At 37.1% G+C, this 15,847-nt stretch overlaps 1 protein-coding gene across 1 annotated transcript; it reads right to left on the reverse strand.

Annotated features, from left to right (window-relative positions):
* Nucleotides 1-10,648: 10,648 nt before the first annotated feature.
* LOC104095725 (E3 ubiquitin-protein ligase RSL1-like) lies at nucleotides 10,649-11,909 on the reverse strand. Its single transcript, XM_009601917.4, has 2 exons — nucleotides 11,098-11,909; nucleotides 10,649-10,972 (listed from the first exon to the last, which is right to left on the reverse strand). Exons 1-2 carry the CDS (start codon nucleotides 11,808-11,810, stop codon nucleotides 10,900-10,902), a joined length of 786 nt encoding a protein of 261 aa, XP_009600212.1. The 5' UTR covers nucleotides 11,811-11,909; the 3' UTR covers nucleotides 10,649-10,899.
* Nucleotides 11,910-15,847: the final 3,938 nt, after the last annotated feature.

The raw sequence follows: 15,847 nt of genomic DNA on the forward strand, positions 1-15,847 counted from the left end.
TGTGGTTTCTCAGACTTTTCTTTATGACCGTATTAGGGAACGTTAGTATGATGACCCCCATCTGCTTGTCCTTAAGGACACAGTTCAGTACGGTGATGCCAAAGAAGTCACTATTTGAGATGAAGATGTAATACGGATGTAGGGCAGGCTATGTGTGCCAAATATAAATGGTTTTCGTGAATTGATTCTCCGGGAGGCTCACAGTTTGCGGTACTCCATACATTCAGGTGCTGCGAAGATGTAGCACGACTTGAGACAACACTATTGGTGGAGGCGGATGAAGAAAGACATAATGAAATATGTAGCTCAGTGCCTATATTGTCAGCAGGTGAAATATGAGCATCAACGGCCGGGTGGATTGCTTCAGAAGTTGGAAATTTCAGAATGGAAATAGGAGCAGATCACTACGGATTTCGTTGTTGGGCTCCTACGGACTCGGAGGAAGTTCAATGCAGTTTGGGTGATTGTGGATAGATTGACTAAGTCAGCTCATTTTATTCCTGTGATTACTACTTTCTCTTCAGAGCAGCTGGCTCAGGTATATATTCGCGAGATTGTCAGACTTCACGGTGTACCGATATCCATCATCTCTGACCGGGGTACATAGTTTACCTCACAGTTTTGGAGGGTTGTACATCGAGAGTTGGGTACTCATGTAGAGTTGAGTATAACATTTCACCCTCAGACGGACGGGCAGTCCGAACGCACTATTCAGATACCGGAGGATATGCTTCGTGCGTGTGTGATAGATTTTGGGGGTGCTTGGGATCAGTTCTTACCACTTGCGTAGCTTGCTTACAACAATAGTTGTCAGTCAAGCATTCAGATGGCTCCGTATGAGGCCTTGTATGGTAGGTGGTGCCTGTCCCCAGTGGGTCGGTTCGAATCGGGCGAGGCTAGGCTATTGGGTACAGACTTGGTTCAGGATGCCTTGGAAAAGGTTAAGTTGATTCAGGATTGACTTCGTACAGCCCAATCTAGACAGAAGAGTTATGCGAATCGGAAGGTTCGTGATGTTGCATTCATGGTTGGTGAGCGGGTATTGCTCCGGGTTTCGCCTATGAAAGGTGTGATGAGGTTCGGGAAGAAGAGCAATTTGAGCCCTAGGTATATTGGGCCTTTTAAGATTCTTGAGAGAGTTGGAGAGGTGGCTTACAAACTTGCACTACCACCTAGTCTCTTTGCCGGTCATCCAGTATTCCATGTTTCCATGCTTTGGAAATATCACGGCGATCCGTCTTATGTGCTAGACTTCAGTTCGGTTCAGTTGGACAAGAATCTATCTTATGTTGAGGAACCAATGGCTAATTTGGATAGGCATGTTCGAAAGCTGAGGTCAAAGAATATTGCTTCCATGAAGGTTTAGTAGAGGGGTCATTCGGTCGAGGAGGCGACTTGGGAGACCGAGCATGATATGCGCAGCTGTTATCCACACTTATTCACCAGCTTAGGTTGTTTTTCTAACTCCGTTCGAGGATGAACGTTTGTTTTAGAGGTGGAGAATGTGATGATCCAAAATGTCATCTTTAAATTTAATGATTAATTATGTGATCTAAGCACTATTTACCATTACTCGATTTGAGCGTGCAGTCCGTAAAAATATTTCGGAAAGTTTTCAGGTGAAAAATGAATTAAAATGTGAATTAGAGCTTTAAAACTTAACTGAGTTCACTTTGGTCAACAGTTTGAGCAAACAGACTCGGATCAGTGTTTTGACAATTTTGGTAGGTCTGTATCGTGATTTGGGACTTAGGCATATGCCCGGAATCAAATTCTGAGGTCCCTAGCCCGAGATATGGAATTTTGATGAAAAATTAAAAGTTTAAGTTCAAATAGTGATCGAATGTCAAATTATGTGCAAACGACCCCAAAATAGAATTTTGATGATTCCAACAGCTCCGTATGATAATTTTGGACTTAGGAGCGTGATCGAAATTTTATTTGAAAGTCCGTAGTGGAATTAGGCTTGAAATGCCGAAAGTTGAATTTTTGGGAAGTTTGACCGAGGGGTTGACTTTTTGATATCGGGATCGAAATTTGATTCTGAAAATTTTCATAACTCAGTTATGTCATTTATGAGTTGTGTGCAAAATTTGAGGTCAATCGGAATTGATTTGATATATTTCGGCGCAAAATATAGAAGTTGGAAGAATTGAAAACTCATAATTCGATTCGATGCGCGATTCGTAATTTCGGCGTTGTTTGGCATGGTTTGAAGCCTCAACTAAGTTCATATTATATTTTGGGATATGTTGGTATATTTGGTTAAGGTACCGAGGGCCTCGGGTGGATTTCGGAAGGTAAACGGAATGAATTTCGGACAAAAAGGAGCTGCTGGAATTTTTCTGCTGCAGAAGCTGTTTTTGGACAGCAACCGGTGCAATCACAGAGCTGACTTTGGAAGCTTATATCTCGAAATCTATAAGGAATCTGAACATTTTCAAAACATGAAAGTTGTAGCCCTTTGATTCTAGTTTCCAGAATGATAAACCATTTATCATTCAGACATTTATACAAAATGTTATGATCGATTGACTGAAGCTGCTACTGCAGATTTTTGCTACAGCAGTGTGCATCGCCAGAAATTTCTGCTGCACAGGGCTGACTTTAGGAGCTTATATCTCGCAATCTATAAGGAGTTGGGCGATGAGCAAAATATGAAAGTTGTAGTACTTTGTATCTAGTTTGCAGAACTAAACCGTTTGGCAGTTGGAGTTGAGTACAAGAAGTTATGATTGATACACTACAGGCTGTCGATGAAGAGTTTGATGTTTTCAACATAAGCATGTAATGATCCAAAAGTCCATTTTTAGTTCTAGAGATCGAAATTCGATTTCGAGACTTTCGACATTTTGATAATGAATTATAGGAGTGATCTGGAAAGTTTGGTCTAATTTCATCAAGTCGCGATTGAGTTTTAAGCGCGAAATATGAGTTAATTGTTTAACGAGCGAAATTGGTATCACATTGAGTAAATGAGCTCCGAATTGAGTTTTGATTGAACGAATGGGTTCGTAGTTTTATTTGTGACTCATAGGAATACGAATCGTCGAATTCCGAGTTCGTATGATGGAGTTAGAGCCTTTTTAGTAAAATAAAACTGCTGGTGTAAATAGTCCTGGTATGCACCTTTAGCGACCAGATGTGACACTTTTAGCGACGGAATTGGACTTTTAGCGACCGGAATAGTGTTATTAGGGCAGAAACTTAAGGAACAAAAATGGTCATTTCCTTCATTTCATTTTGGAGTTTTGGAGCACGGTTCTTGGGCGATTTTGAGGATTTCTTCAAGACTTCAACTTGGGTAAGTGTTCTACATCCAAATGTGATTATATTTCATAAATCCATGATCATATTCATCATTAATTTCGGATTTAAATGGAAAAAATCAAGATTTTTGCAAAATCTTCCAAAAACAAAAATTTAAGATTTGGAGGTCGAGTTTTTATCGGATTTTGGTAAAATTGGTATGGCTGGACTCGTAATTGAATGGGTTATCGGATTTTATAAGTTTCGTCGGATTCCGAGATGTGGGCCCCACGGGCAAATTTTGAGCTAATTTCGGATTTTAATAAAAATGTAATATTTTCTTATGAAAGTGATTACTATAATTTTTGTTGACTGTATCGAATTAATTATAATTAGATACGAGTCGATCGGAGTCGAAAATTCGAGAAAAAAGCATAATATTTGGTTAAATTGGAGCAAGTCGAGGTAAGTGACTTGTCTAACCTTGTGTGGGGGAAATTTCCCCTAGGATTGGTATTGATGTGATTATTAAAATATGTTGAAAGTCGTGTGCACGAGGTGACGAGTGTGTACACGGGTTAAATTGCGAAAGATTATATTTTTAAATTGTGTAGATCACTGTTGCGCATTTATTAAATTATTTTATCTTGTTATATTCTTCATCATTGATGTGAGATATATACTTCAAATTTGTTTGATCTTTTCTTACTAATTGTTTTACCTGTTTAGTTGAAACTTGGTTTCTTTTATTCTGTGCATTATTTGAAGGTTGATTTTCTTTAAATTAAATATTATTAATATGAAGTATTTGACATTTTTAAACTTGCTATTGAAGCAACGTAGTAAAGATTTTGAAATATTATTTTCCTAAATTATTTACTCCTGAATATTTTTATACCCATTGTGAGGGAGCCGTGAGCTCTTTATTGTGGAAGAATATTATTGATGAATTATTTTGACATGAGCTGTGAGCTCTTTATTGTGGAAAACCATTATTGATGATTTATTTTGGCATGAGCCGTGAGCATGAGCCGTGAGCTCTTTATTGTGGCAAACTATTATTGATGATTTATTTTGGCAAACTATTATTGATGATTTATTTTGGCATGAGCCGTGAGCTCTTTATTGTGGAAAAATATTGTTGTTGAATTATTTTGGCAAGTTAAATTATTTGAGCACTTGAGGTGCAAATTATGATATATTGTGATATTGATCCGCAGGCGGTGGTATAAGGTCTGGGTGTTGAAACGCATGCGGTGAGATAAGGGTGGCTTGATACGCGTGGCTAGTAGGGGAACTACTAGAAGTCATGCGGTGTGATAAGGGTGGCTAAAACGCGGGATGCTATTTCGGGAAAAATATTTTCTTTAAATAAATTATGAAGGCTCCCGCGGTGATATAAGGAAATGAGATATTATGAATTTATTTATGATTTGGGACTACGAGGCGGTACTTCGGGAGTGCCCTTGTTGATATTGATTTATGGCCGTAGTTGCCTTTGATTATTATTGTGATTTTCATAAAGTTGAAGGAAATTTCGAGATATTATTTGTAATTATTTGGTGTCATTAAATGTGACATACTATTTGATTCATTTTCAATGTCATTTTATTTTACTACATTGATAAATATTTTACCATGCCATTATTATATTCCAGCAGGGCCTCACCTGACCTCGTCACTACTCTACCGAGGTTAGGCTTGGCACTTACTGGGTACCGCTGTGGTGTACTCATACTACGCTTCTGCACATCTTTTTGTGCAGATCCAGGTACATTTTACCAGCCTAGACGTCATTGAGTTACCTGCGCACGGAGACTTCGAGGTATATCTGCCAGCGTCCGCAGACTCCGGAGTCCCCTTCTATCATTTTATGTTGCTTCCTTATATTTTATCTAGACTTTGACATATAGAGACATTAAGAATAAATTCTTAGAAGCTTGTGACTTATTTCTACCGGGTTTTGGGAGTTGAAATTATTTAAATTGTAGTTTATTTATTTCAGATATTTATTATTATTCCGCATTGATAGGCTTACCTAGTCTTAGAGACTAGGTGCCATCACGACATCCTACGGAGGGAATTTGGGGTCGTGACAGATTTGAAGAAGTAGCAACAATTGACTGCTTTGTGGAGCGCCATGATATGACAGTACCTCCACATGTAAACACGTACCCGATTTTAGATCGAGCTTTATGGGGATCAGATAAATAACCTGCATCTTCATAACCAACAAGATCTGCACTACTTTTGTTAGCATAAAACAAACCCATATCAAGAGTTCCCTTTAAATATCGTAAAATATGCTTAATCTCATTCCAATGTCTCCGAGTAGGAGAAGAGCTATATCTTGCTAGTAAATTAACAGAAAATGCTATGTCAGGCCTTGTTGCATTAGCAAGATACATAAGTGCACCAATTGCACTGAGATAGGGTGTTTCAAGACCAAGAAGTTCCTCATCCTCTTCTGGAGGTCGGAACGGGTCCTTATTCACTTCAAGTGATCGAACAACCATTGGTGTACTCAATGGGTGCGCTTTGTCCATGTAAAAACGTTTTAAGACCCTTTCTATATAGGCAGATTGATGCATAAAGATCCCGTTTGCTAAATGTTCAATTTGCAATCCAATACAAAGTTTTGTTTTTCCAAGATCTTTCATCTCAAATTCTTTCTTAAGATATTCAATTGCCTTTTGGAGCTCTTCTGGAGTTCCAACAAGATTTATGTCATCAACATAAACAGCAAGTATAACAAATTCTGATGTTATTTTCTTTATAAAAATACATGGATAAATAACATCATTTATGTAACCATCTTTCAGTAAATATTCACTAAGGCGATTATACTATATGCGCCCAGATTACTTTAAACCGTACAAAGATCTTTGTAATCTGATTGAATACATTTCCCGAGATTTCGAATATGCTTCAGGCATTTTAAATCCTTCAGGGATTTTCATGTAAATCTCATTATCAAGTGACCCGTACAGATAAGCTGTAACCACATCCATCATATGTATTTCAAGTCTTTCACGCAAGGCTAAACTGATAAGATATCGAAATGTTATGGCATCCATAACTGGTGAATATATTTCTTCATAATCAACTCCAGGTTGTTATGAGAATCTGTGTGCGACAAGGCGAGTCTTGTATCTTTCAACTTCATTTTGGTCATTCCTTTTTCACACAAAAACCCATTTATGACCAACTGGTTTTACACCAGCAGGTGTTTGGCCTACTGGTCCAAAGACCTCTCTTTTAGCAAGTGCGTTCAATTCTGATTGAATTTCCCCTTGCCATTTTGGCCAATCAAATCTTTGTTGACATTCTTCGACAGACCGGGGTTCACAATCCTCACTATCTTGCATAATGTTAAGTGCAACATTATATGCAAAAATATTATCCACCATTATTTCAGATCCATTTAAATTAATCCTATCACCAGTAGAACTTATTAAAAGTTCCTCACTCACTTGAGTCTCGGGTTCATTGATTTCTTCAGGAATCTCAGAACTAATCAGATCTTGGGTCTCTTCAGGAGATTCCTTCTTAATATCATTTTGATCATTTGTCGATTTTCTTTTTCTAGGATTTCGATCCTTAGAACCCAAAGGCCTACCACGCTTCAGGCGTGCTTTAGGTTCACTAGTTCTTATGCTAGTAGATGGTCCTGCTGGGACATCAATCCGTATAGGCACATTCTCTGCATGGATATGTGACTTAGTTATCCTTTTCAAATCAGTAAATGCGTCTGGCATTTGATTTGCTATATTTTGTAAATGGATGATCTTCTGGACCTCCTGATTACATATAGGGGTACGTGGATCAAAATGAGATAATGATAAAACTTTCCACACAATTTCTCTTTTGATTTCCTTTTTCTCTCCCCCTAATTGTGGGAAACTTGTTTCATCAAATCGACAATCTGCAAATCGAGCAGTAAATAAATCTTCCGTCAATGGTTCAAGATAGCGAATAATAGAGGGTGATTCAGACCCAATATATATTCCTAACCTTCTTTGGTGGCCCATCTTACTGAGCTGTGGTGGTGCTACTGGCACATATACAGCACGTCCAAAAATTCGTAGATAGGCAATATTTGGTTCATGACCAAAAATTAATTGTGACGGAGAATATTTATTATAATGTGTTGGTCTGAGACGGATAAGTGATGCTGCGTGCAAGATAGTATGGCCCCAAACAGTAGTGGGCAATTTTGTTTTCATAAGTAGTGATCTTGCTATCAATTGCAGCCGTTTAATAAATAACTCTGCAAGGCCATTTTGAGTATGAATATAAGCTACAGGATGTTCAACTTTTATTCTAACTGATAGACAGTAATTATCAAAAGTTTGAGATGAGAATTCTCCAGCATTATCAAGGAGAATAGCCTTTATAGGATAATCTGGGAATTGTGCCCTTAATCGAATTATTTGGGCTAATAACTTTGCAAACGCCAGGTTGCGAGATGATAGTAGGCAAACATGAGACCATCTTGAAGATGCATCTATTAGGACCATAAAATATCTAAACAGCCCACTTGGTGGGTGAATAGGTCCACATATATCCTCATGTATACGTTCTAAAAAGGTAGGAGACTCAATGCCAACCTTCATTGGTGATGGTCTAGTGATCATTTTGCCTTGATAACAAGCTTCACAAGAAAATTCATCATTTGTAAGAATCTTCAGGTTATTTAATGGATGTCCACTCGAATTTTCAGTAATTCGTCTCATCATTATTGATCCAGGATGGCCCAAACGGCTATGCCAAAGCACAAAAGTATTTGAATCAGTAAACTTCTCGTTTACGATAGAGTGTGCTTCAACTGTACTAATTCTTTGAATAGTATAAGCCAGAAGATAAAGTTGGTAACTTTTCTACAATGCATTTCTGGCCAGAAATATTTTTTGTAACACAAAGATATTCCACGTTCATTTCATCTATTGTCTCAACATGATATCCATTTCGGCGGATATTTATAAAACTCAACAAGTTTCTTCGGGACTTGGAGGAGAATAATGCATTGTCTATAATAAGTTTTGTTCCCTTAGACAGAAATACAATAGCTCTTCTGGAGCCTTCAATCAAACTTATTTTACCAGAAATTGTAGAAACATTTGCTTTTTCCTTATGCAAATAAGAAAAGTATTTCTGATCTTTGAATATGGCATGAGTTGTTCCACTATCAATTACACAAATATCTTTATGATTGGTCTTTGATCCAAACATAATTTGAGGATTATCCATATTCTTCAAAATGACATAAACAAAATAAATATGATAGTAAACATTATTATCAAAGCATAACTTTTATGTATGTACAATAATTACATAACCATGCTATCTACTACAAACAACAAAAATTAAAATATTTATATTTCTACAGATTCACTACCGATCACATGACTTGTTTCTCCTTCTGGGAGTGCAAAATAATCAGCTACATCCAAATGCATGAAGTCTAAATTATCTTCAGCATTTTTCTCTGTCTTCTTCAAGGAGGCTTGATACATCTCAACCAGGTGCTTTGGCGTATGACATGTACGTGACCAGTGCCCTTTTCCTCCACATCTATAACATGTATTTTCTGGCTTTGCTTCTTGCACCGCTTCATGCTTTTGTTCCTTCCTTTTTCACTATTGGTGGTGAGGAGGGTTCTTTGGTGCATTATTATTACCACGATTAGAGTTTCCTCCCCGACCACGACCATGACCACGACTGGAGCCACGTCCTCTTCCACACTTAGCTTGGTGGAAGTTCGTCTCATTCACTTCAGGGAATGGATAAGAACCAGTAGGTCAGCTTTCATATTTTTTTATTAATAGCTCATTATGTTGCTCGACTACAAGAAGATGTGAGATAAGTTCAGAATACTTTTTAAATCCCATATCTCGATATTGCTGCTACAGGAGCATATTCGAGGCATAAAAAGTGGTGAAAGTTTTCTCCAACATATCATGATCAGTAATATTATCACCACATAGTTTCAATTGGAAAATAATTCTGAACATAGCATAATTATACTCACTGATAGATTTAAAATCTTATAGCCTTAGATGAGTCTAATCATAACGTGCATGTGGAAGAACGACCATCTTCAGGTGGTCATATCTATCTTTCAAATTATTTCACAGTATGACTCGATCTTTAACAGTAAGATATTTCATTTTCAGGCCCTCATCAAGGTCATGACGTAGGAATATCATTGCTTTGGCACGGTCTTGATTTGATGCCTGATTTTTATCTTTGATGGTGTCTGCCAGACCCATCGCATCAAGATGAATTTCGGCATCAAGCACCCAAGAAATGTAACTTTTACCCGATATATCTAGGGCTACAAACTCAAGTTTAGAAAGATTTGACATTATTTAGAAAAAGAAACTTCGTACATCTGATACTTTCAAAGTATTTTCTCGAGATGGCAGAGTCTCGTGCTGATAACGTGTTATAAAATAAAAACTGTAAAGTAAAGACAAGTATAGAGAGAAACTGATATATTATTCAAATTTCAAACTTATGTACATAATGAACTGAAAACTCCTCTATTTATAGAAGAAAGGAAGCAACTGCGAGGTTTTTCAGGAAGCAGCTGCAAGGCTTTTCTTTAGCTACTTGTAAGCTGTCTGCATGAGTTGCTTGCAACCTGCCTGTTTAATAAGAAGCTGCTGCAAATCATTTCATTGAGCTGCTTGCAACCTGCATGCATCAGCTGCTTGTAGATAAACTTCAACTGAGTACTAAATGGATAATCTTCTTCAAGAAAATTATCTATAGCGGAATAATAAATGAATATCCACAATATAATTATTTTCATAACACTGACCAAATTATTACGGAGGAAAAATCCGTATCAGCATAATTCAGGGATAAATTTGATCTTTATCCATATTTAATTGGGCAAAAAAAGAAGATCTCTTTGTACAGAAGCAATACACCCGAAGGAGAAGTCAATTCTAACAATTTTAATGGCATAATAAAAACATTATGCTATTATTTTTTTCAGCTATGCTATACATATATTTGTGCTACATCTTCACAGATGGAGTTATGTACATTTTAATATGAAAATTATAATACTTCCTTCATTCAAATTTATGTGATGGTATTTGAATTTCGAGAGTTAAGAATTATTTCTTGACCGCAATTTTTTTCAGATGCCTTTTAATCAATTTCAAGCTCAAATAAAAGAATAGAATTACCGTAATGAAACTTGCTCACCTAAATAAAATGAGTATGCGTAGAGCCAGCGGAGTAGATAAGACGATTCATATGACTGTTCCAACTAGTTTGACATTAATTTGTAGTTAAGGAATTGATTGCTTTTTTGTTATGCACCTAATTAAGTCTCTAGTTTTTGACCTGGAAAAAAAAAAAGACATAAAGAGTGTCTTAGCTCTTTGGTCTCCAATTCAAGCATCTTATAATCAAAACAGATGAACGCTATCCAAGGTCCAATTCGGAAGCTACAGAAGTACCTACTTTACTACATTTTGGACAACACACCAAATTAATCACATCATAAAGTACCAACTAAAAACAGTATAATTTTGTTCCTTTTTTTTTTCCCCGTAATTCTGAGCCTTCTGGCTGGTGGACAACAAACATCCAGCATCTAAATTGGTACGAAGAGGCAATCCGATATGATCATTAACTAATCTGGCAACTCCAATGCTCTTCACTCCATGTTCCTCCACATACATAGCAAAAGTCAAATTTGCACCTGAATCCACAATATATAGGATTAAGCCATATGTAAACACATCAATAATTACGCTAAATCAGTAGTAAGGAAATTAATCCTCCCACCACCACCAAAGTATAGGATTAAACAACAAACTAACTAACCAGCATGTTATGTGTATACAGCCATCAGCCTTCTGCACAAGGTGTTTGCATTTAGGACATTTCATCCATTTGGATTTCTTAGCAAGTTCCTCAACTTTTAAATCATCTCTGTCTTTTCCTTCCTTTTGAAACTTGTCACAATCAAGCCCAGTATGCCAAGGGACACCACATGCCGCGCAGAACAGCCTTCGACATAAAGGGCATAACTCAATTGTGTCCTGATCACGATCATAAAATAGCAGCCCTGAACAATCTCTATAAGGACAATACAATTTTTCACAAGCAAGAAGACTGGACTCGCTCAATCCCTCTTCCCACCTCGCGAAAACATTTTCTGGAACGATGGACTTACAAGATTCGGGTTCAATTATTGCACGACATCTCAAACCTGGGCAAGTTACAGGAAAAATGTTCTGTTGAATCTTGGATTCGACATGTGAACCTGTGCAGTCAGAACAGAAAGAATGATGAGAGCAATTCTCGAGTTTGAACATTTCATCTGTTCCTTTTGTCTCCATGCAAATCTCGCAGTAAACTTGCGATGATTCCGGGGATTCTTGCATTGTTGATGATGACATGTGATGATGGAAAATTCCTAAAGAGGCTGCAATAATCTCTTGGATCTGCAATTCCTCTGCGCACTCATCATCTGATACTATAAGCGCGCGAAAATCTTCATTTTCATCACACACTTTTGAAATTATGTCTGTCATATATGGAATTGATCACTGGTTGGCTTAGGATTTTTCTTGAAGATCTTTGCTGATTTGTGAGACTATTTGATGTAGTGCAAAGGGTTTTATATTGTCCTTCTGGTATTGGACATTTCATATAAAATTAAGGACAAATTAAGTTGTCTTCATTAAGTTACCCGGAAAATACTTGGAGAGCAAGACTATAGAGCAAGACTTGGTGCAAATAGGGATCAGTCTTCTACATGACACAAGCAAAATGCTAAGCAATTGACGTTTGCAATTTTAATCATTTCCTGTTATCTCCTTATGCTAAATGCTAATGACATGTTCCTAGCAGGGACTATTCCTTCAAGTCCCACAGCTCTAAATGTGCCTATTCCTTCGACCCAAGAGCTAGTGGTTGTAATAAATTATGTGCGATGTGAAGGATTTTCCACCCATTGACAAAGTCCAAATCAACTTAAGGTCTTCGGAAGTAAATTAAAGTGAAAACTCCGTCTATAAACTAAGTAATATTTCCACCGCCCAAAGATGACAAAGATTAAAATTTAGTATACTTACAGATTCTTACTTGAGGATCTCAAGTTGCTACAGTACTGAAAAATACTTGCTGGCATTTGGTTGAAAAGTTCTAAGAATTGAGATAGCAAAAATAAAACTGAATTTTTTCAAACTCTTTGTTTGGACAGTTTTTGTCCACCAGTGCTCGAATTATCCTAAAAATGAAAAAGGGCAGCCCGGTGCACGAGCATTTCACGTTCATACAAGGTTCAGGGAAAGGTCGTGCCTAAAAAATGTGTTGTAGGCAGCCTAACCTGATATAAACATGACTCGAACTCCTAACCTATAGGTCTCACATAAACAACTTTACTATTGTTTCAATGCTCCCTTCTGCGTCAAGAATCCAGGTAACAGAGATAAATTCAATTCTAATCTTAACATCATAAGGATTTGAAAATCAGAAAACTGCTAGACTGCACCTACAACTCGTGGGCCATGTGGCCTTTGCGATTTTAATAATTCTAAGCCGCTCGCATAGGAAAATTATTATCAATACATTCACCAATCAATCAACTACGCTTGCAACTCGTGGGCCATGGCCTTTGCAATTATTAATATTTAGAATTCTAAGCCGCTCGCATAGGAAGATTATTATCAATATATTCACCTCAATTCCAAACTAGTTTTGATTGGCTATGCGACTTACCTGAAATTGGAGAGGCCTTTCGATCAAGCGCTATAGCGCTAACTCCCGGTAAGCACATAATTGATTGAAGATCACAAGAAGTTTAAAAGCAGATCCCGTATATTTATTATCCTTCATTTAAAATCTTAGTCTATTATTTTTTATTTTTGTAGTTAGAATTTAGATAGTTATAACCTTATAGGTCTATTCGCATCCACATCTACTGCAATCATTGGAATTTCAATCAGGAAACTTAAACAGAATCCTAATAGGTCCTCTTGACTTTCTTTAAAAAAAGTCGTAATTTTGCGGTGTGATTCATAATTTTCTGCCTTATTATTTTTATTTGTAAATAAATTGAGTACATGGATGACATTAGACACACAAAGTGTTATCAATGGATTTACACATTTTGCTCTGACTCGTGATAGTAATAATAGTGGTTTAATTAGTAAGGTATACTACTATCAGAATTCAGAAGAGCTGGCAAAGGAAGGGCTGCAAACAATTGTAACTTTCCAGAGATGTATAAAAATTTTACAACGAAGGAATAGTAATTTGCTATGTACTCTTACACAAATCAAATCGGCAAAATATGGCCCGAAGGGAAAAAAGTAAAAGAGAAAATTATGCAAAATACATACTTAGGCCATTTTATTTACTCGATTTTGCCACTAGAAACTTTGTTGCAAATAATATCTATCTAGCGAAAAAATATTACCCAACCTACATATTCCCTTCCCCTCTTTATTTGTCTGAACGAATGTGTACACCCTAGTCCGAAGTCGAAACATTGCCTTCCCCTTTCAACAATAACTCTGGAAACCTGAGGTTAATTTTACTGATTGTTATCCAACTAATTATTTATTTTATAAAAGTCACTTATCTATTTTTCATTATTCAACTTTACCTTTGTAATTTAAAAGTCATTCTAGTTCAAAATCTATAAAATATCTTATAAAAAATATGACACAACTTTAAATTTAATTATAATGCCACATAAACTTAGATGGACATACCCAATTTAGATCAATTTCATCCACAATTCGATTTGACCCATAACCCAAACAGGTTATTAATATTTTGACCATCAGAAGGAGAAGACAAGAACGATTATTTTGTGCTAAAAAAATCTTCATTTATTTGTTACGTGATAACCTTAGTGTCACCACCTATAATTTCATAAAATACTACCATATGCATCTCACATATTATATAAATATACCACTAACAGACAAGAACAACAAGCTAATAAGAACCTATTTTCACAAATTACTATTCCATTAAAGTCAAAATGCTGATTATTAAGCAATACCAACAGACAAAAACAATGCTCAGTAACAAACACCTAAAATTAAATTGCATAGTGGTAACTGTCGGTACATATTACAATCGTAGACAACCTATTGTATAGGGTAAAATATGCTATGACACGTGGCCGTCCAAAAAAAGGGACACGTAGAACCCAAGACGGGGGATGGCCAAAGACCGAAGGCAACTGTTTCGTTTGTCACCGTAAAGAATAACACTCATAAAGATGTGATAATTACTCTTCGCCCGGTAGCATTTAATAGAGAATATTCCATGACATTAAGAGCAATTACCCATTACAGGAAATTTGGCATTTATGTTTACCGTTATATCTCCATCAATATCTCTCGTATTTGACATTAAATAAGGCACGATGCTAGGACCTCCTTCCCTAGACATAGCTATAAATAGTGAGCTCAATTATCATTGTAAATGACACGCATTTTATGGCAAACTTACGCTATATTCTATACAAAGCTTAATACCATTTTATCTTCTTACTTTTTGATTTCATTGTTGTTGTGCCCGGAAACCCTGTTCCCGGAACTGTTGCTTCTATTATTTCGTCTACATCCTAGGGCTAAGTATTGTATAATTCTTCTATTATTTTATTATTTCAGGATCAAATTAATTTATTTGTTTAGAAACCACGTATAAATTCAATTGTATTATTTTACGGGTAAACAGTTTGGCGCCCACCGTGGGGCCTAGACAGCCATGTGGTTAAATTGATCCTTGCCCTTTTTTACTAACATGTTTTGATTATTTTGTCTTAGAAGAAATCATAAGAAATAGCAGATAATACTGTTAACAACATGCACAACCCCGAGATTCGAGGGATCAGACTCATTTTGATGACTCAATCAGTGACACCCACAATTAGGGGAATGGCGCCATACCGGTACATGACAGGCAATATCCTCGACTTGTTCGGGAGACAACTCCCGATGATGCTAAAGAGGAACATGTCATTGACGCGGTAAGGATCTTGCAAAAGCAACACGCAATCACTCTAGGTCACCTCACGCGACAAGATAAGATTATGACGGAGTTGAAACAGGCGCAGTCAGGAGCTTCAAATAATGCAAACAGACGAGATTTGATTCCTCCCGGGGGTCCTGCGAATCAAACAATATAGAGGGTCGATAACAACACTCCCAGGGGTGAAATTGGCTCCGATGGGGCAGGGGGAGCGAATCCGGCCTCAATAACGAAATTGATCCTTTCAAGAATGAACTTTTACGGTTTATGAGGGAAGTGAACGCCTGTATGGACCAGATCTCGGATGCACCACCAGTGCTAAATGGTCCGGACTCAAAAAAGTATACTCAATTACCATACAAGCTAAGTGCGGCACCAGAGTTAATCCCGAAGCATTTCAAAATACCTGAAGTGCCAAAGTATGACATAACTTCAGACCCCAGGAGCATATTACCACTTACACAATGGCGGTAAAGGGAAATGATTTAGCTCCTCAAGAAATTGAATCTATGTTGCTAAAGAAATTTGGAAAAACCCTCGGGGGTGGGGGGAGGGGGGGAAGCCTTGACGTGGTATT

The sequence above is a fragment of the Nicotiana tomentosiformis genome, chromosome 3, assembly GCF_000390325.3.
Source record: "Nicotiana tomentosiformis chromosome 3, ASM39032v3, whole genome shotgun sequence".
Taxonomy (NCBI): Eukaryota; Viridiplantae; Streptophyta; class Magnoliopsida; order Solanales; family Solanaceae; genus Nicotiana; species Nicotiana tomentosiformis.